The sequence below is a fragment of the Carassius auratus genome, chromosome 49, assembly GCF_003368295.1.
Source record: "Carassius auratus strain Wakin chromosome 49, ASM336829v1, whole genome shotgun sequence".
NCBI lineage: Eukaryota > Metazoa > Chordata > Actinopteri > Cypriniformes > Cyprinidae > Carassius > Carassius auratus.
In genome coordinates this window covers 868,411-893,339 of record NC_039291.1, presented here as the reverse complement: position 1 = coordinate 893,339, position 24,929 = coordinate 868,411, and the positions used below count along the sequence as shown (strand labels likewise).

Sequence of the window (24,929 nt, the reverse complement as noted above, 5' to 3'; positions counted from 1 at the left end):
ATCTTCTCAGAGAAGACTGAAATACAATCCAATGTCACAGTCTGCCACAGTTACAGTCAATTTATACTAATCACAATAATCAACAGGATTTTCATCATCAAGACAAAATGATGGCATTGTTACCAATACACTTTCTGTCTTGTGAGTTAATAATGGCAATACAGAGCCATAGATCCTATTTGACATTGGATGAAGGTTGTGGCTCTCCTACTCTTGATGAACACGACCGCTAAAATTAGCACACTTGCTTGGCCAAGGTTTCAATTAAGGTGAGCAGAGAGTATTCCATGACTGCACCTTCTGTGTCTGTCTGAGAGGAAGAAAGAGTAAAAGACAGGAAACGGATAGAGAGAAACACAGCTATCTATGTTACCTCAGGCACACCTCCTCTTCATTGCCTGCAGGAACAGCGTTCATCACAGTATAGCGTCTAATGATTTTTCTCCTTAAGTATATGAGAAAGATGGAGTCTGGAAGTTTAGCTTTACATCACTTGCACCAAATGGATTTACTGCAGTGAATGGGTGCCCTCAGAATGAGAGTTCAGACAGCTGATAAAAACAAGACAATAATCCACATGACTCCAGTTAATCAGTGAATGTCTTTTGAAATGAAAATAAATAAATAAATAAATAAATAACGTAACTGCATTTTACTCAGTTAAGGTATATATTGAATTGGCATTTGTAATGATTGCTGATATGTCAAATATTTAAATGTTTATTCTTTTCATTTTTCAATGTTTAAGAAAGTGTGGTAAAAAAATAATAATGCAATTTTAGCATTCAGGTCAAGTACTTACTTTGGAATATTGCTAATTTTTATCTGAAACCATCAGTTATGGTTTCGGTAAGCAATCAGCATGTTTGTGCAACTTTGGCTTGCTCGGAAATTCAAATTGAAAATGTTTAACTGCCAAAACTAATGCTATGATACATTTATTTAAAGTGGACATATTGTTTTTAAGTAGATTTTAATGCAGCACAGGCAAGCAATTAGGCAGAAGTGGCTGTTTAGTAGATGCCAGGCACGCTGATCTTTATGGTTATTCTCTTGCTGGCTTTCTATGTCATTACAAAGCTACACAGCCACTTCAGGAAGCATTAACTTATTTGGCTCATTTCCATACCGACAACCTTGTCCAGAGGTTATCAATCAGCACACTTCAGCCTAGATCCAGACCTAAGATTTGTTCCATCAAGACAGCAAAACAAACAATATTGCCCTGGTGGTCATTTACTGGCAAAAGCAGACACTGTTCTATGAAATCACATATTTGCAGTTCAGTTTAATGAATTTAGTGTCCAAAATGAAACACTAAACACTTATTGTATGCACTATGTACTCAACTATGTAGTTTAAGTTATTTTGTCATTCAACTTCAGGGTATAATACTGTATAACAGAACTTAACAAAACAGAAAAATCAAGCCACAACACAGTATCTGTATCTTAATTTATGCTTTTTCTTAACTGGCACCTGATTTGCATTTTATTCAGCCCATCTGAACATATATAAATATATGAACATTTATATATATATATATATATATATATATATATATATATATTGATTACTCAAAGCAAAACATATTTATATCAGTGTGAACAGGCCTTTTGATTGCATGGGCATCTGTGCTTCATAATGTTATTTCTCTCAACTGAGACTAGGATGTTGCACAAGCCTGTTCTTAATGTTCCGGCACGTTGACAGCAGGTGTGAGAATGCTGGTGCAGACAGCTGTGATGTGAATCAAAAATAAGCATGCTGAAGAGAGATGCATTTAAAGAGTCAGTCAATTATATTCTTTGAGTTTTTAATTCAAAGCTCCATTCAGCCAAACGATGAAGCCATAAAACATTAAAGCATTTTTGTCAGGCTGTACTGAATAAGTCCATTGCTATCAGTGGCGCCTGCAGGTGTATGGCTGTACACATTGTGCATACCATAAGTGCTCAGACTGACCTGAGATTTGCCCCGCAAACATTTCAGCTGTTGTTATAGGCCTGCGTGTCCAGTATTTCTGTTGACTGAACCAGCCATGCCATTAATTATCAGTATATTGCATGCCAAAATCAATTTCTGCATATAAATATTACGCCAAATAGAAGCAGAAGTCATGAGATCGGCTTAGCCTACAACAATTAATTTGTTGGCTATTTTACAAATGGGAATACAACTAATTCATGACAATGTTTTCAAGCAACCCGGAAAAATTATAGTGAATATATATATATATATACATATATATATATATATATATATATATATATATATATATATATATATATATATATATATACATATATATATATATATATATATATATATATATATATATATATATATATATATATATATATATATATATAGCATTTGCTACATGGAGAAAATAAAATAGGCTAATAAATAGTTCACATATTAGACAGAAATGCTTAGCAGCAAATCCTTTAAATTTTAAGGTATTCAGAACAGAGCAACATAAAAATCTGAAAACATAAGCAGCTATACAATTATAGAACAAAGCTTTATGTATATGCCATTAATTGTACACAATTATAAAATAAAACACAAATTGTAATGGGCCTGTTTTAGGCTTTTCCTTATTTTTATATTTTTTAGACATTCATCAATTATCACCATCTCATCTTTAGATGTGTCTTTAGAGAGAAATGGACAGATTACATAATTAAAGGGGGGGTGTAATGCTCATTTTCACTCAATATCCTGTTAATCTTGAGTACCTATAGAGTAGTACTGCATCCTTCATAACTCCAAAAAGTCTTTATTTTTATTATATTTATAAGAGAAAGATAGTCTGTACCGATTTTTCCCGGAAAAACACGACCGGCTGGAGGCGTGACGTGTGGGCGGAGCTAAAGAATCACGATCGCCAGTAGGCTTTTGAGTTGAGAGCATGTGGAAGCTGTGACAGATCCAGAGGCTGAAATTTAACAAGAGCAGCATCAGCAAAGGCGGTATGCTACGTGGTATGTACTGAAACTGTATATATTTGCTTAGCGGTTTTGGAAAATGACTAAGTTCCACTTTATGTCGTCTTTTTTCTATTTTTTTTTTTCTTTTTTAAGCTGTACATGTGGAAAGTGCAGTTTGATGACAACATCGCATGTTGTTTACTTGATGTGCTTACGCGCTGATAGCTAAGTTAACAACACAGAGATATTTGAAGCAGTTTTACTCACCGCATGTGGTTCCAACACACAATCGTGACCCTTTTCCGTTGGGACTGCATTATCCTTAAGAAATAAACGATGTGCAATCCGAAATGCAGGGAACAAACAAAACACTTGCACAACTCCGTTGATGCTCTGTAAAAATAAACTCCATCCACTGGTCCCTTAATGCTGTTTCTCTTTTGGTAATCTGTGCAGGGTTGTCTTGCCCTGGCAACCAAAAACACACTTCTTTTGTGACTTTTCGCGACGCTCGCGCTCTGATCAGGCTGTGCACGCTCTTCCGCTCTCAGTGCTCTGCTATACTGGAGCGCGCGCTCTTCTGCAGGACCCATATAAGGAAATTCCGCTCCATCTAACGTCACACAGAGCCATACTCGAAAAAAAACTTTCCGAAACTTGTGACAAACCGGAAGAGGTTTTTTTGGAACAAAAATACTCCTTCAAATGTACAACTTAATTTTTGAAACTTTGTCCATGTTTAGCATGGGAATCAAACTCTTTAACAGTGTAAAAAACTCAGTATGCATGAAATAGCATTTCACCCCCCCTTTAAAGATTCTATTTTTGATTTGAATTATTTCACTTTTAAGTAGTAATTTAAAGCTTTCTATATATTTTTTATCATGTCTGTGATGCAATTCGCTGAATTTAGGTTCATCATTGTGGAGCCCTCCTATTCAAGACTGAGATGACGGAAAGCGTTGGTTTTCTTTATTTTATAAAAGCACAACATCTTGTTGATATTGTGAGTGCACACAATTAAAACTAGACCTAGAATTATGTATTACTCTTACCTTTATGGCTCCGTAATTTAAGTTGTTTCCACTGAAAAATAAATGCAAGTTATCAATTATTTTTACAATACAAATCACTGCAAAGGAACTTTACAGAAAATTAAGTTTCCACAATTTTTAGTAGTAGCTTATCACTGTCAGCGGTGGCTGTCAGTTCATGTGCATATGTCTCGATCGTCAGATGGAGTGCCCATGAACTCCAGTAGAGGGCACTCCACTCAGGACTCTGGCATGTTGTGTCCATTCCCATTTCCAACTCCATTTCCCAAAATCCTGTGCTTAGGGCTAATCACCACCAGGTGTTCCCCATTACCACTCCCCTATATATACTGTGTTTGGACTCTCAATGGTTGCAAAGTCTTGTTTAGTTCTGTCTGGCATTTCCGAGGGGTTTCCCTGTGATTGTTCCTTCCGTGTCTGATCTTGGATTATTTATACTGACTGTGATTCTCTGCTGCCTGCCCCGACCTCTGCTTGTTACTGTTTCTGATTTTGGATATCCCCTGACATACCGGATGCTGTTTTCTGATCTCTGCCTGTTTGACCATTACAATTTTTTTTTTTTTTATTAATCCAAGACATAGTCAACCAGACAATAAACTAAATAAAATTGTTATATGCTTGAACTATTTTATATGTAGATTTTATTTTAGGCAAGTTGTGATAATTTGAGAAGGCTAAATTGATCAAACATATAGGCTATGATCAATTCACTGTCTGCCGCTGGCCACTTGGTTGTAAATACTCCAAACGTTTTTCTAAATTATATATATATATATATATATATATATATATATATATATATATATATATATATATATATATAAAATACAAAACGAAATATGATAACTTTTCATTACATACAAAACTATTTTAATAGCTGAAACAGTAGTATAAGCCTTTATTGGAAAAAGGGGAAAAAGACTGGCTAGGGCCTATATTTGAGGCCCGTGGCGTGCAGGGCTGTAATCCAGTTCATTCAATGCTCTGTGAGCATGCTCTTGATATATGTATTTTACAATTATGTTGAGTTTAAAATGTGTGACACATTCGTTGTGCTATCACTGATCATTTGGTACCCCCGATTGACTTTAGCAGTGACATAAATTTTGTGTTGTGCAAAGTTTACTGCTTCAGTTGTTGTGGCGTTCATTCACATTGTTTCAAGATTAGTGTAGAGTTCTCAGATACATTTTAAATAATTGATAAAATTGAAAAAGTTTTAGTGGCCAAAAAAAAAAAAAATATAGTGAATGAGTACTAGTCAGGTGAAATCACTATTATACTAACTAGTAGGGGTCATGGTACGTGTATTCGTACCGGACAGTTTCGGTACAGGGCTTTCGGTACTATGCACGTGTGTACCGAATGACCGAATGCAATATTTTGTGTGCGGAACATAGGTACATTTTCGTGTTTCCAAACGAACATAGTCTTCGCGTTCAGCACAAATCCCGCCCTGCAGCTGATTCTAAGGCTGGTGACACACTGGATGCATGGCGTGAGCGAGTGCGTTTCTGCTGCGTGTCAGTTGCGTGACGGCTGCTTCGCGTTTTCTGTGTCTTTACACACCAGAATCATGCCTGACGCGGCGCTGGCGCGCTTCTGCTACTGTAGGTGACATAGAGGGAGGCCGTCAACAGACCAGGATCTTGTCTTCACAACAACATCTATACTTCATGTTGAGCATAAATATAAAGTCTACTGATAAGTGGTTATTCATTAATTAACTATGCAATCCGAACGCACCCCTGGCTCACAGTGAGTGAGCAAGTGGGTTAATAACGAGATAAGCGATTATGATTGGCCAAGGCAAAGTCAAGTGTTTCATGGTAGCCAATCAGAGCCAGTGTTTTTACACACATGCCGGCATGTGTGTAAAGAATGGTATCAAAACATCCTGCAAGAGGGACTACTTCCAATGATCCATGAGAAGTTTGGTGATGATCTGTGCATTTTCCAGCATGATGGAGCACCATGTCACAAAGCAAGAGTGATAAAGAAGTGGCTCGAAGATCATTACATTGAAGTTTTGGATCCATGGCCAGGCAACTCCCCAGATCTAAATCCCATAGAGAACCTGTGTTCAGTCCTCAGAAGGCGAGTGGACAAGCAGAAGCCCACAAATTGTGATCAACTCCAAGAACTAATAAGGCAAGAATTGCCATCAGTTAGGAATTGGCCGAGAAAGGTCATTTCCAGCATGCCAGAGCGAATTGCATCCTTTAAAACTCATGATATGCTTTTCATTGTTTTTCAGTATACAGTGGAAACATGTGGAAAAACTATTTACAAATACTGAAGCAATCTCTGCTGTCTTTTTGTATGTCTCATTGTATATCTTTAAGATCCTGGAGAATTGGATGCTCTTTTCCTCCCTTTCTGAGTGCTGATGAGAGTGCAAAAGCTTTCTCTACTCTGATGACTTCGTGAAGAGTAAGACCAGACTTATTAAGAGTGTATTGATCAGCTTATTGATAATATGTTGTTTACTGGGTGAAAATATCAATGAGGAAAATGCGAAGTCTTAATGGGTCCATGTAGACACACATCCACATTGGCTGCTATTTCATTTAGAACAAAGACAGAATTTAGGGCTTGAATAGACTTGTCGATCAATGACGTTTCTGCTTGAAAATGAAAGCTGAAGAATCCTTTTACCACACTTTCAGAATTAAATTCATGTACTTGTGTGAAGTACTGTAATCATATATTTAAAGTTCCAGTGTTTTACGTAAAACATTGAGGGAAACTTTTTGCTTCTTTACAGTTATCAACAGACTAATTTCTTTTTTTTTTCTCTTGTGCTCTATAATATCATATAGGGGTGTTGTTCGTGTGGACGTCAGCCTGCAGGATGTGGATATTGATCAGTGCTCTGCAGATGGCTGGTTTGCAGATGCCTGGCCTCACAGGTGCAACATCACCTCTATGAATGTGAGTCCAACTTGCTTCAGTGTCTTGATTGCAAACACCAACGTTTTGGCTTATATAACACATGCCAGGAGACCAGTAACACTTCAGTGGATAAAAAAAAATCTAATTAGAATATAACATTAAATGAAAAGTGGAAACCTCTTTGAAAAAGAGGTGCACTTGATTCTATAGAATGAGCATTTGTAGTGTGCTTCAAACCTAAAAGTATAATATACTGTAGATATTGTTAATAAAATAATAGACCAGTTACATTTAAAAAGAGTACAATTTCATGACAGTTTTTCAACACATGTACTGTATGTACATTTTTAAAATGTGCACTTAGAGTGTCAAATAAAAAACTAATTGAATTTTAAATCATAATATTTTGTTTTGCTTTAGAAATACACTTATTTTAATGTGTTGAATAGCATACTAAAGCATGTTAACTGTAGTGTTCTATTCGATGCTCACTATTTTAAATGTGCTAAATTTTAAATATTTAGTCATCACAAGCATGTAATTACAAATATACATGTTTCAATAAAAATTATGGTCACACTTTATTTTATGGTACAATTCTCACTAAAGTTCAGCTTATTGCATTTATATTAATTTAAACTATAATTACATTTTCCTGGAATGCAGTTAAGTTAAATATATAAAAACATAACATTCAGGTCGCACTTAAATACATTCTAACAAAGTATATTAATAACTTAATAATTAGTCTTTTGAAAACCTAACACTTTTTGAAATGCTATGTGTATTTTTTATTTATATTTAACAAGGAAGTATCCAACTTGTCTATCTTTAATAAAACATAAAAGCAGAATGTCCGTGGTTCTTTGTTCCATATGAAAATAAATGTTGACTGGAGCTGGCAAGCTTTGAAACTTTAAGAAACAAGTACCATAAAACTATTGTGTTTAATTAAATTAAATAAAAGTAAAAATTAAATAAAAGTAGTCCACACAAATTCAGAAGTCTGATAGCTTCTAAACAGCTCAACATTTAAGCCCTAAAATGGATTTATAAGGAGAAAAAAAAATGGTGTGTCAATGTCATTCATGCTAAAATGTATTAGATATAAATAATTTTTATGTCAGTTGCATCATGAGACACACAGAAACCAATGTTGTTTGACAACATTGACATCAAGTTAATGATGTCACAATGTTAATTTTTGGATGAACTATTCCTTTAATATCCCCATTTTGCTGCAGAACATAAATAATTTGAACTCTTCAGGACCTCTTGCAACAGTCACAAAATCACATAATTGCTGCACGGCATGCCAGCTCACATTGTGATTTCCGCTCTTGATTCATGGTGTTCATCCTGCTGTTATTTTGATTAACAAAAGACACACACACACACACACACACACACACACACACACACACACACACACACATATATATATATATATATATATATATATATATATATATATATATATATATATATATATATATATATATATACAGCACAGACCAAAAGTTTGGACAAACCTTCTCATTCATTGTACAGTCACACTGAAGGCATCAAGGGCTATTTGAGCAAGAAGGAGAGTGATGGGGTGCTGCGCAGATGACCTGGCCTCCACAGTCACCGGACCTGAACCCAATCGAGATGGTTTAGGGGTGAGCTGGACCGCAGACAGAAGGCAAAAGGACCAACAAGTGCTAAGCATCTCTCGGGGAACTCCTTCAAGACTGTTGGAAGACCATTTCAGATGACTACCTCTTGAAGATCATCAAGAGAATGCCAAGAGTGTGCAAAGCAGTAATCAAATCAAAAGATGGCTACTTTGAAGAACCTACAATATGACATAATTTTAGTTGTTTCACACTTTTTTGTTATGTATATAATTCCATATATAATTCCACATGTGTTAATTCATAGTTTTGATGCCTTCAGTGTGACTCTACAATTTTCATAGTCATGTAAATAAAGAAAACTCTTTGAATGAAAAGGTGTGTCCAAACTTTTGGTCTGTACTGTATGTATATGTGTGTGTGTGTGTGTGTGTGTGTGTGTGTGTGTGTGTGTGTGTGTATATATATATATATATATATATATATATATATATATATATATATATATATATATATATATATATATATATATAATTTTTTTTTTTTTTTTTTTTTACCTTCTGATTCAACAGTGAATGATTGATGTCTTAATGCTGTTAACCTGATGCTTGGTGGATTGCAGTTATAAAGAGAATAGATTTTAAGGTCTGGCTGCTTCATAATGGATGTGATGTAAAAGATTTCACAGGGTGCACTGAATAATTGACAAAGCTTTTAGTGTGCCCGGCCTCCTGATGGACACTGCACAATATGCATGTGCGTGAGACACAGTCGAGCATAGCGCACATAGCGACACAGCATCCTAACTTTATTATGCAATTGAATTGTGACCTCTGTAATAATAGCTTCCATCCACCCCTCGTAACACAGATCTGGTGACGCTGACTATAAATAGAGCTCAAAACCGCATTGCAATCAGGAGTTTCATCATAGCAGCTTTGTACCAGAGCGCCCCTCATTTGCAAAAAAGGTGTAATTCACTTTCATTATCTCAAATGTCTGATGCTGAAGCTGTAGCCTACATGTCACTCATCCTGTTCTTCATCAGACCAGGAATCTCATTAGCGAAGACTTCCAGAATGTGTAATCCGAGACTGCAAATGCATTTAGCCATTGTGGTTGAAGGTTTGGTTTTGGATGGTAAAAAATCCTGCTACGATAGACAAGCATCACTATTATTATTGCTCATACTTGGGGTTAGTGATTTGAACAAATTATAACCCCCAGAACTAAGGTTTGATGTGTAACGTTCATACCACACTGGAAAATAAACACATGACCTTGCTAGCATCATACTTAAAGTTTGGGCTACTGGAATGCAGCACATTGGTGACCTTCCAGAAGCCTAGAAAGCGCATGGACACCCTAGTAGTTCATTTTAAATACAAAACTGTGGTTGCATTATGAAAGACACAACATGAGTCGTTCGAGAGACCAGTATGGACAATGATCAGGAGTTTCAATCAGTTGAGAGACAGTTTACTGAAGACGGTGGTCTCAGCATTTCCAATGGAAGAAAAAAGTCATGTATCCATTCATATAGATTACTATTATGATGATCTAATTCACTTTTTGGTGGAATTGACTTTTAATAGAGGGACATAAATCTATCAAGCTTCATAAAAAATGCTGGTAACATAAAGACCATAGAGACCAATTCTCACTAGTTGCTTATTAGTATGCCTATTATTAACATATTGACTGTTTATTAGAACTTATAAAGCGGACATTCGACATGACCATATTCTACATCCCTAATCCTACCCAATAACTAAACTAATCAACTAAATTTATAATAAGTAGCAAATTAGGAGTTTACTGAACCGGAAGTTTACAATTAATGTTTTGTTAACAGCAAAAAAAAATGGACCTTAAAATAAAATGTGATCTTCATTTGTGTTTCAAAGATGGATGAAAGACTCAAGGGTGAGTAAATTATGACATAACATTTATTTTTTGGATGAAATATCTCTTTAACCCTAAAAATAGTTATTAATGCTAAGAATTCATATGTGGTAATGGAAATGTACATTACTGATCTATATAATTGCAAACATAATTGACCTTTAATAATTGATAGTAAAAATAAGAAAAAATAAGAAGAGACCCTTTTAAACACACATTTGAAAATGTATAAATGTTGAGGCATTTGTTTTTGTTTTTTTCAGTACTGTACACCCAACCAGTCAAGAGTAAACAGCATATCATCTAGTGTTTGTACTTAGTCACACAATCAGGCCAAAATTAGACAAGACAGACAAATATTCGCCAGGGTATAAATAGTCTGTGGAAAAGCAGACTAACATGCATGATTCAAAGACATGCACAAATTTTCTGTTTGGACTTTTCATTCATTTGCTTTGGCGAAATAGCTGTGCTATTTTCAGCGGCACTTTGAATTGATCTCTTCTTGGTGAGTCACACACCTGCTGGTTTTGCATTGATCATACACTGCTGTTATCGCTACTTTAAGCCACTGAACTTAATAGATGAGCCTGACTATTTGAACCTCCTCTGAAGTTTGATATTTAGAAATACATCCACCGGTGGAGTAATTACTTTTCGTTCCATTTATGTCTCCCTGAAGGTTGTGTAAAAAAAAAAAATAATAATAATAATGTGAGATGAAATATCTGTTGAACCCTTTTTCTGTGCTCGCTGTATGACAGGGATGTATGGTTTCGATAGGCTGCAGTACTAATGAGGAAATGAGGCAGAGAGAGGTTCAGAGGAAGTGCCATTAAAGAGAGTCATCATTTATTACCTTGTGCCTCTGCAGGCCTGATATTCTCTACTAACCTCACGGTATGGGTGCTTATGAGGAAACTACGCTTTCTTATGACATTCTGCTCTAAAAGTAGAAACACAGATTGAGTTTGCTAATTTTATATGTGGGAAGAAATTCTCGGGTTTCAAAGAAGCAGGAAGAGGTGGCTTTAAAAGTAGATCAAACTACAGTAGATGAAAAATGTGAGTGGTTCTTGTAAAACCTGCCCACACAAAAACACAATAGGGTGTTTATGATGATTGCCTAAAGATGTGGTCGTTAGGGTCATTCTGTGTCGAATCAACCAATTTCAGAAACTCCCTCTGCTCAAATTTTGGATTTTGTCAATTCTTCTTCTTTTTTTTTTTTTTTTTTCATGGAAGCCAAAATATTTAACACCATAGATATACAGGTGCTTCTCAATAAATTTGAATGTTGAGGAAAGGTTTATTTATTCAGTAATTCCAGTCAAATTGTGAAACTGTATTAAATAAATTCACATACTGAAGTAGTGTAAGTCTTTGGTTCTTTTAATTGTGATGATTTTGGCTCACATTTAACAAAAACCCACCAATACATGGTCTCAACAAATTCGAATATGATGACATGCCAATCAGCTAATCAACTCAAAACACCTGCAAGGGTTTCCTGAGCCTTCAAAATGGTCTCTGACAGTCATTGACTCCCTTCACAATGAGTGTAAGGCCGGGCATATACTGTGCGATTTTGATCCGATTTTGAGCCGAATTCTGACTCGTGCGACTCTTTTTCGGGTCGGGCCGAATTTCAGCATTTTCGTGCGTCGTTTGTCGTGCAGTGTACAAGGGGAAACGAGAGGCGATAAGCCTCTCCCGACCGGCAATCGGTTGGTCGGATGGATTTCTGACATGTCAGAAATTTTGGTTGCCTCTCGTGAGGTATTGCACTATTGAAGCAGGGCTACGAACTGATTTTCCAGTGCGTTTATCCCGGGAAAGCATGTTTATTCAGAAACAGCCACAAACATCCGGGTTCTGAGGGATCCTACGTGTTGATTCGGTTGATTCACCACGTAAAGTGTGAGCAGTCAAATCGCAACTCAGCAATCGGACCGTACAGTGAGCGCACAAAAATCATTAGCTTTGGCCCTTACATCGCATGCGATCTACCCGTACAGTGTGAGTTGGTACCACAGCCTTATGAGAACTGTCAACTGGATTCAATTTTAGAGAACTTCAATAGGAATGCACTGAGGCTGGGACCAAGACATCAATAGCCACCACACACAGAAGTGTCAAGGAATTTGGCTACAGTTGTCGTATTCCTCTTATTAAGCGACTCTTGAACCACAGACAACGTCAGAGGCATCTTACTTGGGCTGAGTTGAAGAAGAAATGGACTTTTGCCATTGGTCGCCATTGATAGCAAGATTTGTATTTCATTTGGAAACCAAGGTCCTAGAGTCTGGAGGAAGGGTCCCTTACGAAAGGAAAATATATTTACTAATATATTTCTTAAAACATATTGTGATATATTGTAATATATTATTTTCCCTTTTTATTTTCTAATATTTTATATATTTGAATACATTTAATAATATGATACATATATTATATAATATATTGCAAAATATAAAAATGTCGCTTTCAATATATTGCAATATATTGGAAAAAAATAAATATATATAAGAATATATGCCTAATATATTACATGATATTTTCCAATATACCGCAATATATTTTTGTTTCATAAGGGGTGGAGAAGCTCATAGCCCAAGTTGCTTGAAGTCCAGGCTTTCCACAGTCTGTGATTATTTGGGGTGCAATGTCATCTGCTGCTGTTGGTCCATTGTGTTTTTGGAAAACCAATGTCACTGCACCCGTTTACCAAGAAATATAAGAGCACTTCATGCTTCCTTCTACTGACCAGCTTTTTGAAGATGCTGCTTTTTTTTTCCAGCAAGATTTGGCACCTCCCCACACTGCCAAAAGCACCAAAAGTTGGTTAAATGACCATGGTGTTGGTGTGCTCGACTGGCCAGAAAACTCAGCAGACCTGAACCCCAGAGAGAATCTATGGGGTATTGTCAAGAGGAAAATGAGAAACAAGAGACCAAACAATGCAGATGAGCTGAATGCCACTGTCAAAGAAACCTGGGCTTCCAGACCACCTCAGCAGTGCCACAGACAGATCACCTCCATGCCACGCTGAATTGAGGGAGTAATTAAAGCAAAAGGAGCCCCTTACATGTATTGTGTATAAAGTAAACAACAGGACAACAATTCACTAAATGTTTTTATTTATTTTATTGGTTTTATGAACTATTCTCATTTGTTGAGATAGAGAATTGGTGGGTTTTTGTTTTAATGTGAGCCAAAATCATCACAATTAAAAGTACCAAAGACTTAAACATCTTCAGTCTGTGTGCGTTGAATTCATTTAATACAGAAGTTGCACAATTTGAGCTGAATTACTGAAATAAATGAACTTTTCCCTGACATTCTAATTTATTGAGAAGAACCTGTATACTGAGTAATCCACTCATTTGTGGAGGGGGATCAAAATACCTGAATTCTGGAGCCAAATTACACTGAGGTAAATTTTACTTCAAGAAAGATGGCATTGACATTATGTTATTTTGTTTTACATATAATATGTCATTGTACCATAAAAAAACATCCTATATGTTTCAAAATTCAAAACTTTCTAGTTAGTCTAACAGCTTTTATTGAAGCTAATCTACCAAAACGACAGGTTGAGGAATGTTGCACTTTATGACGTTATAGTGTGGCTAAAGTCTGCATCTGCAGAAGAAGATCAATGCCTGCTTCTATATCATTGCCTTTTTAGTACCAACCACCGATTTGAGGACATAGTGGGTAAATAATGAGAGGGGCAAACACAGTTCTATGCAGAAATCAAATGATAATGATGGCTCCAAAGACAACAAGATGCTGTGCAGTGCCATGTTGTGGAAAAACCATCTTTGCATTGCCTACCTTCTGATCCCAACATTAGGAAATAGTGGGTTAAGTTTATTTTTAATAAAGCTCCAGACTGCGTCAGTAAGAACATATCCATTTGTTCACTTTATTTTGCTGAGGATTCGTTTACAAACAAAGCACAATTCAGTGCTGGTTTTTTTAGAAAGATTGAAACCAAAAGACAATGATGTGCCTACTATATTGGATACGACAGTAATGTGAGAATTGCTCACAGAAGTGTGAGCAACTGTTTTTATCAAGTGATCACTATTGCATTATTATTAAATATTGTTTGATATGTATTTATGTAATATTTATCTTTTTTTTTAACATAAATGATGGATTTAGGCTGTCAAACATGCACAAGCCAATCATAGCAGTGACCGTTTACTTCCGAGTCTACAATCTGCCATGGCTATTCAAACAGAGTGTTCTGATGAGGGGGGTTAAAACAGGACAGAATATGCTATGATATGACAGCGGAGACCAGGACAACTAGAGCCCCAGATACAGATCCCCTGTAAAGACCTTGTTTCAGATGACCACCGGGAAAAGACCACAGGAAACAGATGATTCTTCTGCACAATCTGACTTTGCTGCAGCCTGGAATTGAACTGCTGGTTTCGTCTGGTCAGAGGACCTGGTTTCACCCAAGGTTTTTTTCTCCATTCTGTCACCGATGGAGTTTCGGTTCCTTGCCGGTGTCGCCTCTGGCTTGCTTAGTTGGGGACACTTCATCTACAGCGATATCGTTGACTTGATTGCAAATGATTGCACAGACACTATTTAAACTGAACAGAGATGACATAACTGAATTCAGTGATGAACTGCCTTTAACTGTCATTTTGCATTATTGACACACTGTTTTCCAAATGAATGTTGTTCAGTTGCTTTGACGCAATGTGTTTTGTTTAAAGCGCTATACAAATAAAGGTGACTTGACTTGACTTGACAGAAAATAGCCTATTACTTCTAAATCATGTGTTTCAGAAGTAAACATTTTGATAACATTATAAATAAACCTCAGAGAACAGTACAAAAAAAAAAAAAAACTTTAAACTGTTTTTATTGTTTTTTAAAAATATATATATTTCATACTGTTGTCTGACGATCACTTATGACAATTGCACAATTGCATATTTTTTATATTAAAAACAACAAAATAAAGTAGTGGGCTATTTTCTACATTGTTTTTTTTATAGGCTGACTTGAAATTCCGTATTTATGGGCATTAAAGACTTGGAAGTAAATGCCAACTGCTATGATTGAAAAATAGTTTTGTATAGTAAACTAACTTTCTGTGTGTCCGTTTGACAAGCTAAATCCCTCATAGTTGGAGCCTTCTTTGGTTAGATATGTACACATAATCAGGACATGTCAAGCGATCTTTAACAAAGCAATAGTCACACATACTGTAGTACAAATAATCTTTACTCATATAAGTGTGCTGCGCTATAGCAATCCTTTTTGATCTCAGTGTCTCTCCAAATCCAGTGTCGACCAGTGTCTTGTTTACAAAGGAATGCGCGGTGAAATGAAGCAAAGAAACACTCAATGTTTTACTTGTGTGAGCTGAAACTTCATTAAAAATGAACTTCATACACGCATTTCAAATATTTGAATCTGAAGGAAGGTTATGCAGAGAGACTGTGTTCATCCAAAACCAGGCAATGAACAATATTTTGTGATCCCCAAAGGCATGATTATTGCTTGTTTGATCGATCCGGTTAAGCGTCACTTATGTTATTTCCCTACTATGTCATTGGTGAATCAGTAAGTGGGGCTACAGACTTAGCCATATGATATTCTTCCGTGGAGGAGGTGTCATAGATACATTCCAGGATCTGGTGTTCATTTGGCCTGGTGTCAATAAAAACATTTATTTCAGAAACAAGGATGTTTTCAATTCTGAAACTTACAGGATATTATTTTAGTATGATGAACGCTTATATATCAAAAGCTCAAGTTAAAGTTGATTTCTCAATTCATGACACCTTTACGACTAACATATTCACACTAAAAGCCCCCAAAATTTGATTTAATAGGGACTTTTAAAGGAAAAAAAGAATGAATGCAAAGTGGCCTCTTTTTGAGTTGGCACAGAATGACCAGTTAGCAAAATTTGTGTCAAAAAAGGGTCTATTGTTAATCGTGTTGTGATATACAGTATGAAGCACAGCTCCTAACCTCAGCTTTCTGTTGGTTATCACGCAAATCTGCATGACCAACTCGAACCTGTTGTGAAATCTGGATGGAGAAAACTTTTACTCTCACGTGCAATTTGCCTCTGAAATTCTAGGGCTTTGTTAAGATCACTGACTCTAAGAATGAGCTATATTAAGAGTGATGATTGCCTTAGCAAACTTGCACTGGGTTATGTTGTTTTCTACTTTTATCCATAGGGTCATAATTTCACATTATAATTGTGTGTTCCGGCTGTCACAATGTCAACTTCTGGTTCATTCATGGTAAATTGATCTCCTCTTTCAGTCTGCTGTGATAATGTCGCTATTTATAGACCGTGTAAATGAATAGGATGCTGATGTGTAAAATTTATAGAGAGCACAAGAGGGAATGTGTGCCAGAGCCATAAGTGGAAACAAAAAAACTCATGAATCACATTGATTTGGTCATGGCAAAACTACCGCTGCCACACTCAATATATGACAATAAATTATATTGTAATGTGTGGCAACAGGCCAGCAATATCATTCAATAGCTGTGAAGTTTTTGTTGACTGCTTTGAGCAGTTTACTCCTGTATAAATGAATTAGTTTGATTGTGAGCTGTAAGTAGATTTGATTTGATGTAATTTTGTGTGGCTGCTATCCAAAAATTATGGATGGCATCAAAAAAAAAAAAAAACCTTACAATAAGGTTGTATTAGTTAACATTAGTTAATGCATAAGTTAACATTAACTAACAATGAACAACACATCTGTTCAACATTAATTAATCTTTGTTCATGTTAACTTATTCATACACTAATGCATTTATGTATAACGTTAACTAATACAACCTTATTGTAAAGTGTTACCATAACAATAAAATCAAAAATAATAATGGTGGCAGTTCAAATTGAATATGTGAATAGTCATAATCAGATGAGTTGTGCATTGCTCATGTGTATTAATAAAGTATATGTTTTACAAAGACATGTTAAAAAAGCAGATTATTGAGAGGTAAAAATTTAATTCATGATTAATCATGTCAGATATGGAAGCATATGGGTAGCAATATTCAATTTGGAATGTAATATGCAAAATGACGATGCAATATGTGAAATGGCAATGCATTTCTGTATTTACATTTTCATTTTCCAATACATATGTGCAACGTATGGTGCAAAATGAAAATGAAAATTAAATTACATACTTTTCATTTGCCATTTCACACACTAGTTTTAATATGTAAAATGAATATTAATGTTAACGCTTTTTAAGTTGCAAAATGAAAATGAAAATGTATTACAGAAATGATTAGATATGTATTACATGTTCAAGCAAAAACTGTGGCAAAATTATCATTCAAATGCTATTTTTCTTAATTGCATTAACACTCACAGTCAAGACACTTATGATTGCATTTTCATTCAGTGTCCCGCAATGAATGTAGCAAAATTCAATGTGCACACTGAAAATGCAATTCGAGCCGATGTCAATCACTGCGTGAACAAGGAGGGGCTTGCAGAAGGTCAAGAGACTCAAGACTCAAGAAGAGGATTCAAGTGAGAGAACATGGACAAGACATTTGGTCCGTGTACGTTTTGATCATTTCGGTTTATGGCTTCAATATTTAATTCGCACTTGTGGGCGGAGCTGAAACGCTTCTTTCATCTGATTGGTCGACAACCTCACATGATTGCTGCTAATGCTCCATGTGAATGTGAGTGTGTATTTGTAGATTTACCACAGCAAAACTAAAATGTGTTTAAGAGTATGACTGACCAAATCACCCGGCTCGGTTTGCCTCCTCAAACTCAAACTGTTTTTGTTTCCCCCACTCTTCCTTGCAAAACAGCTCCAGACCGATCTCTTCTAATCATTCCAAAAGTTTCTTCAATTGGATTTAGGTCTGGGCTCACACTGTGTTCACACCGCCAGTAACTCTGTCTCTGCATGTTACTTGTACTTCAAAGTTTCTTGTGGATGTTCCTGTAATGTTATTGATAAAGATACTATGAACATTATTGAAAATGTGATCAGAGATGATATAAGATATCATGATAGTTTGACTAGAAATTAGTTTTCTTGATGCAAAAGTAGTAATATTCTGCTGGTGGAGGGTGCTTTTATTAGCCTGGTAATACCAGACTCTGCTACTTCACTTTGCTTCGTAGACAGAGTCTGGAATGGCATAATAGAGAAGTGTTTTCTATCTCGCTAGGGGGCGCTTGTCTGAAGTTTAAAATCATTGGTTACCCGTAAGCCAATCAGATACGTTTAGTTATGACGTATGTTATGCGCCTGTACAGCCGCATCGAAGCACAGACATCATGCATCGAACTCTAATCTATGATTGAACTTCCACTGTAAACCTGTTGTTAAACACTCTTCTTGTTCTGGCTTCAGTTTGAAAAAGAGTTGAATGTTCTCCATAACAGAGCGAATTGCATCCCGTGTCTCGTTTCCCATTTCCGCGGTCGTTTCGGTTTTCGATTTCGCTAACCTACAATGTTAAACTCAGCGCTTAGCATCTACTTCACGGCTCTCAGCCCGCCCTCTGTTCGTTGATTGGCCCGGCTGTTTCCAGACCGTTGGCAAACAGAAAGCTCTGACGCTGTATCAGACAGAGTACAGAAGTGAAATGAAATTGAGCGGAAGTAGGAAGTCTGACCTAGTCAGGCTATGCTTTTATATAAACTGCAGAAGAACTTAAACATTGAAATCGCACAATAAATTCTCTGTCCTGTCTTGCCTGCACTCGATACGGTGATGTGACACAGTCTTCAGTTTGTTGTTGCTGAAAAAAGTTTCTTAAATATTTAAATATTTGACAACTTTGTTGCATTGCTAGACACACCCACATCTGATTGCCAGTGGTCAATGTTTCTTGTACCAATAAGTCTGCAGCTCTGGGATGTAAATATGGAGCAGATAAAAAGCAATAGAAATACAGCAGACATGATTTATGTCAGTTTATTGGAACAGGTTTGTGAGCATGTTTAAGGATAAAGCTTATGGTGATGATCAGTGGAAACTCGAGCGAGTGTCAGTCCTCATGCAGCCTGACACAGGCACACACCGACTGTAGCAGTCTGGTGCTCACACTGAAAGCATGAGTTTTGATCATGACTGTTCACTCGGTTGGCACACTCCATTTTTTCCCATACTGCTGGCCGCATTTGCTGCCAAATAACCTCCACATGGTCATCCCTTCGGTGTATCTGAAGTACCCCTCACATTGTAATAGACACTATCTCCTTTTTGACAATGTATTCGTAGAAGACCTGTTTTAAAATTGAAGTGTGTAATTTTGAGACTGAGTCTGAAAAAAAAACTTTTGTTTTGCATGTTGGTCACACTACATGACTGTGATTTGGCGGCTGCAGTTTTTCAAATGTTTTTCATTTTAATAGAGATGGTTTAGCGCAAAATTCCTCCTCCTCCTCCTACTACTACTACTACTAATAATAATTAGTATATATATATATATATATATATATATATATATGTTTTGTTTTTTTTTCTTCAGAAAGTAATAATTTTATAAACTTATGTATAAAATTATAAACGTGTTATTATATATATATTCTTTTTTTTTATTTTTGATCCACTATAAACGTGTTATTATATTATATTTGATAATTTAAGAAACGTAAGTTATGTAATGTTTTTGATATGTTCATATGTAATGTATTTAATTATGTAATTCTTTTTGTATATGTATATGGCTTGGCAAGCACTTTTGTTGAGTTCCACAAAAGTATACATTTATTTAAAGTGGAAAGAGTAATTAAATTACTGGCCAACGCCAGAATGAGCTCCCCATCTTCGGTTAGCGCTGCCCTTTTAAGAGCGGCTAATCAGTAGATCCACCAATCAAACTCCACCGACGACAGCCAATCCCTGCACATCATTTAGTTCACCTTTGTATGGGTGCAGCAATGCCTTGACAATCACCTACAAGTGGCTGGTGCTCCTAGTGGCACACAAATTACACACTTCACCTTTTAAGCAGTTGTTTTGCTGTAGTGTACTGTGCATGATAACTGTCACCTCACGCTCTGCCAGCCTGTACTGATGTTCCCGTTCCGAGGATAAACATGTTTGTTTGCTCTGGGCTTCATTTGACTGAGCCCCACTTAGCCAGTTTCATTTCCACCTCTCTTCCTCATCTGTCTGTCTGTAATGGTGAATGACGGTGTCCTCGGTGGGTGCTAGGGCCATTCATCTTCATAGAGAAGAGAGAGACTTCATCTGCTCTACAGCACCGGCAGCAGCTGCCCCAGCCGTATTAAAATAGGTGTCAACAGAACAGTGTGTAATTGACTAATGCTGTTTCAATCTGATACCTGCTATCTGACTGGCCACCCGGACCACAGCCTTGTTTCCTGCCCCTCAGAGGGTGCGAAGTTGGCCACTTGTAATTCCTATGATTTTCGATTTTATTTTATTTTTTTATTTTTTATCCACTATAAACGTGTTATTATATATATTATATTTGATAATTTAAGAAACGTAAGTTATGTAATGTTTTTAATATGTTCATATGTAATGTATTTAATTATGTAATTCTTTTTGTCATTACTTCTATAAAAACATGCATATAGGTTACTTAAATTGTTAAGCAATCAGGATAGTGCATGTAATTTTGAAATGATTTCCTTTATACATTATTTTATTATGTCCCACTAAACAACATCAAAACACAATAGCAAATATTATTTAAGATTTATGAAAATGTATTGCATTTTCTTTTTTTTTTCTTTTAAACCCTGAAGAGTCTCTGAGACCCATGGAAGATGTGTTATAAAAAATATCACATTTTATTTATACCACTTCTCATTAGAAAAAATGTTGGAAAATCATCCTGATCCTGAAAGTTTTTTTTTTTTTTTTTTTTTTTGTAATGTATCTAAATGGACAGTGTGGTCTCTAAGACTGCAAACAGAATAAGAAGAGAAGAGTTAACCTTTGTCAAAAAGAACACACTTTAGCATATTTAAAAATAGTACTAATTACCAGTGTTGGGTATAGTTACTTTGGAAAGTAGTTAGTTAGGTTACAACGTTACCATCAATTAAAAGTAATCAGTTATGATACAGCGTTACCTACTCATAAAAGTAACGCGTTAGAGTACTCATGCGTTACCAAAAATTAAAAGCAGTTCGCAGCGGCTCACACATGACAGACACAGCCCCCGGCCCCTTTAAATGCACCTAAAAGTCGTGACTCCCGACAATGAATAACGTCAGTCATCCGACTTAATTAACACTGCAGGATAACAATAACAGGAAAGACAGTCAGCAATAGGCTATTCCACATGGCGTTTTATTTATTTATCACAGAACATATTATTAATCAAAATTTGCACCTACCCAGCCCGGGTAGCCTAGGCTACTGTATATTATGAGCACCACAAGATAACTCCTGATTTTTCATTAACTTTAAATAATGCAGTTATCAAAGTACAAGTATGCTTACTTGTAAACACAACCTTAAACAGACTTGCAGATTTAACTCCATTTAGAAATGATGAACAACCAGCCAGCCAACGATCTAACAGAAATTAACAGCTGCCTGTCAGACAAAAATGATAACAAACCGACCGAATTAAATCCTTCACTGCCACACAGGCAAATGACAAATCGCTTAATAGCCGAAATAATTCTTATTAAAGTGTCACTCACAGAGTGTGCATTTTACCGTTATGTTCTTTTCTTTTTCGTTGACAAATTGAAAATAATGTGCGTACTTCCATAAACCAAACGCTGTCCTCTCTGCTATCTTGCCGGGAGTTCGAAAAAAAAAAAACCCACACACACACAGGGTCAGGCGCAGGGCACAGATGTATCACAGCCATTGACTTTACGATCACAGAGCTTCGGCTCCGCTGATACATCCGCAGGTGGCACAGTAGACCTAGGACTACTGTCTGACAAAAAGCAGGCTGCAGTCGGGATTTTCCTTTCCTTAAAATAACGGATTACTTTTTTAAAAAAATAACGAAGTTACTGATTACTTCCGCACGAAACTAACGCGTTAAGTTACATATTTCAGGAAAAAAGTAATTAGAGTACTCTAACGCGTTACTTTGTAACGCGTTACCCACAACACTGCTAATTACAGATTTGAACTGCTTAAGTTTTAACTGCAAACAAATTAAAATGTATTATAGTTCAAGTTTATATCAAATGCAATATTTGAACCCACTTAAAGGGGTTGGGGGGCGGGGTGAAATGCTATTTCATGCATACTGAGTTTTTTACACTGTTAAAAAGTTTGATTCCCATGCTAAACATGGACAAAGTTTCAAAAATTAAGTTGTACGTTTGAAGGAGTATTTCTGTTCCAAAAATACTCCTTCCGGTTTGTCACAAGTTTCGGAAAGTTTTTTTTTGAGTATGGCTCTGTGTGACGTTAGATGGAGCGGAATTTCCTTATATGGGTCCTAAGGCACTTCTGCCGGAAGAGCGCGTGCTCCTGTAGAGCAGAGCAAAGACATTCGCTGATCAGAGCGAGAGACCAAAATGTCACAAAAAGAAGTGTGTTTTTGGTTGCCATGGCAAGACAACCTTACAACTCTTATAAATATAGTAAAACTAAAGACTTTTTGGAGTTATGAAGGATGCAGTACTACTCTATATGTACTCAAGATTAACAGGATATTGAGTGAAAACGAGCATTTCATCCCCCCCCCCTTTAAAGGTACAATTTATAAGATATTTGCAGTAAAATATCCAAAAACCGCTAGTGTTATATATTTTGTCCAGCTGATTACTAACAATATCTCTAATGTTTTCAACTACTTGTAAATCATGAGAAAAATCCCATTCTAAACAGTGACACGGGCCAGTGCAGTAGCCTGTCAATGATGTTAGTTACCCTTTGTTACCGCCTTTACTGACGTAGAAACCACATGACAACAGTGTGGTGGACAAATGCGGAAGTATCTTCGCGGCAAACTTCAACTAGAAAGAGATGCCGATCTGCTTGTGTTTTTCTCGACGGGTGATTTGTTTTGAATTGTATCTTTACAGAATACGTATGCTATTATAACGATCAACAAGATTAGGGGGGCATACATGCCAACCGCGGGGCATTGCGTCTCTAGACCCGCATGAGGATGCTTCTGATCCATAGACTGATCACATCTTTCCATTGACTTTGTATGTAATCTACTCACGCAAATCGTTGAACTCGTGTTCAATGATTTATCTTTCCGTCTGATTGATGGCCGTCAGCAGTTTGGTAGAAGACAACAAATCCCATCATTCCATGCTCCTTATTAGCGTCATCAAACCACATTATTGTTGTTGTTTTGGTAGTGCGCCCTCTAGTGGCATGTCCTACAACCTGTAGTAGAACTTAAGTCCATCATTATATGTTCATAATTCATAATTACATCTTTTATCTTAGAAATATGTTTAAAATGTACTTACAAAATTGGAAGCATTTATGGTAAATTAGGCTGTTTATTCTTATATAAAATACTAGAATGTAGTTTATTTTATTTAATATATTAGTAATTACGTATTTTCAAGTTGCAATATAGCAATATAGTACATTTAAATTAACTTAAAACATAATAATTAAAAATGTTTTGCATAATTACTTTTGCAAGTTCAATAAAAAAGAAAAGAAAATACTTTTAAGATTTCTTGTACACTACAATTGAACATTCAATTCAATTAAATGCATTTCTTTTTTTAAAAAGAAAGACATTTAGTAACATAGCTTTTTATTTCATGGACATATACTGACGTGCTTTATATGCAACATTCATTGAAACTGTATTCATTTAGTATAGGTTTGAAATAGAATCATGCAAAATGATTGCAGTTACGTTTAGACTCTTGAAAGTATTTTTTGTAATGTAAAACTGGTTTATTGCACAGCCACCACAGTGAGTTCAGTCGAGTGTTAACACAGGAACCAAGGGAGCCAGGTCAGGAGAGGAAAGATGTAGAAAGAAACCTCTAGTGACACGAGGATGGAACATGATGTCATCTCCCAGCATGAGGTCACATCAGGTGCAAAGAAGATCTCTGCAGTGGCAGTGTTAGCAAGCTAAATAAATAAAAACACGAGCTTCAGAAATACAGCTAAACAGAGGAGGGATGTACACTTAAATTATCAAATCACTGCATCTTGTATTTTCCAGGTTTATCTAGTGTTAATCAGATTTTCTATGTCTGATCAACTAGTTTATTTATTTATTTTTATCTGAGAAGTAAAGGTTCATGACAGAACTTGATAAATGAACAATATTTAAAATACGTACAAATACGTTCAGGGGTTTAGCAAAGACTTGAATTGTCTTGTCACTTATGAGTAAAATGTATTTTTTCAGTAGCAACGATTTGTTTGCGTACGCATACACAAACGCACACACACACACACACACACACACACACAAATTTCATTTTTCATGTACCATTTTTTTAATTATTATTCTTTTTTGTAAGGTTTTTCTCTTCTAATGAAGATGAGACACAGGAGAAAGCAATGTTAGAGGACTTGTGACTT

General features: G+C 36.0%; 1 protein-coding gene across 2 annotated transcripts in view; it reads left to right on the top strand.

The window, feature by feature from the left end:
- The window catches only part of LOC113065998 (probable G-protein coupled receptor 158), a 99,978-nt gene that overhangs the window by 13,218 nt on the left and 61,831 nt on the right, over nt 1-24,929 (top strand). For both annotated transcript variants that reach the window (XM_026237546.1, XM_026237547.1), the window contains exon 2: nt 6,817-6,928. In XM_026237546.1, coding sequence (XP_026093331.1) covers nt 6,817-6,928 — 112 coding nt within the window. The remainder of the gene's footprint in view (nt 1-6,816; nt 6,929-24,929) is intronic.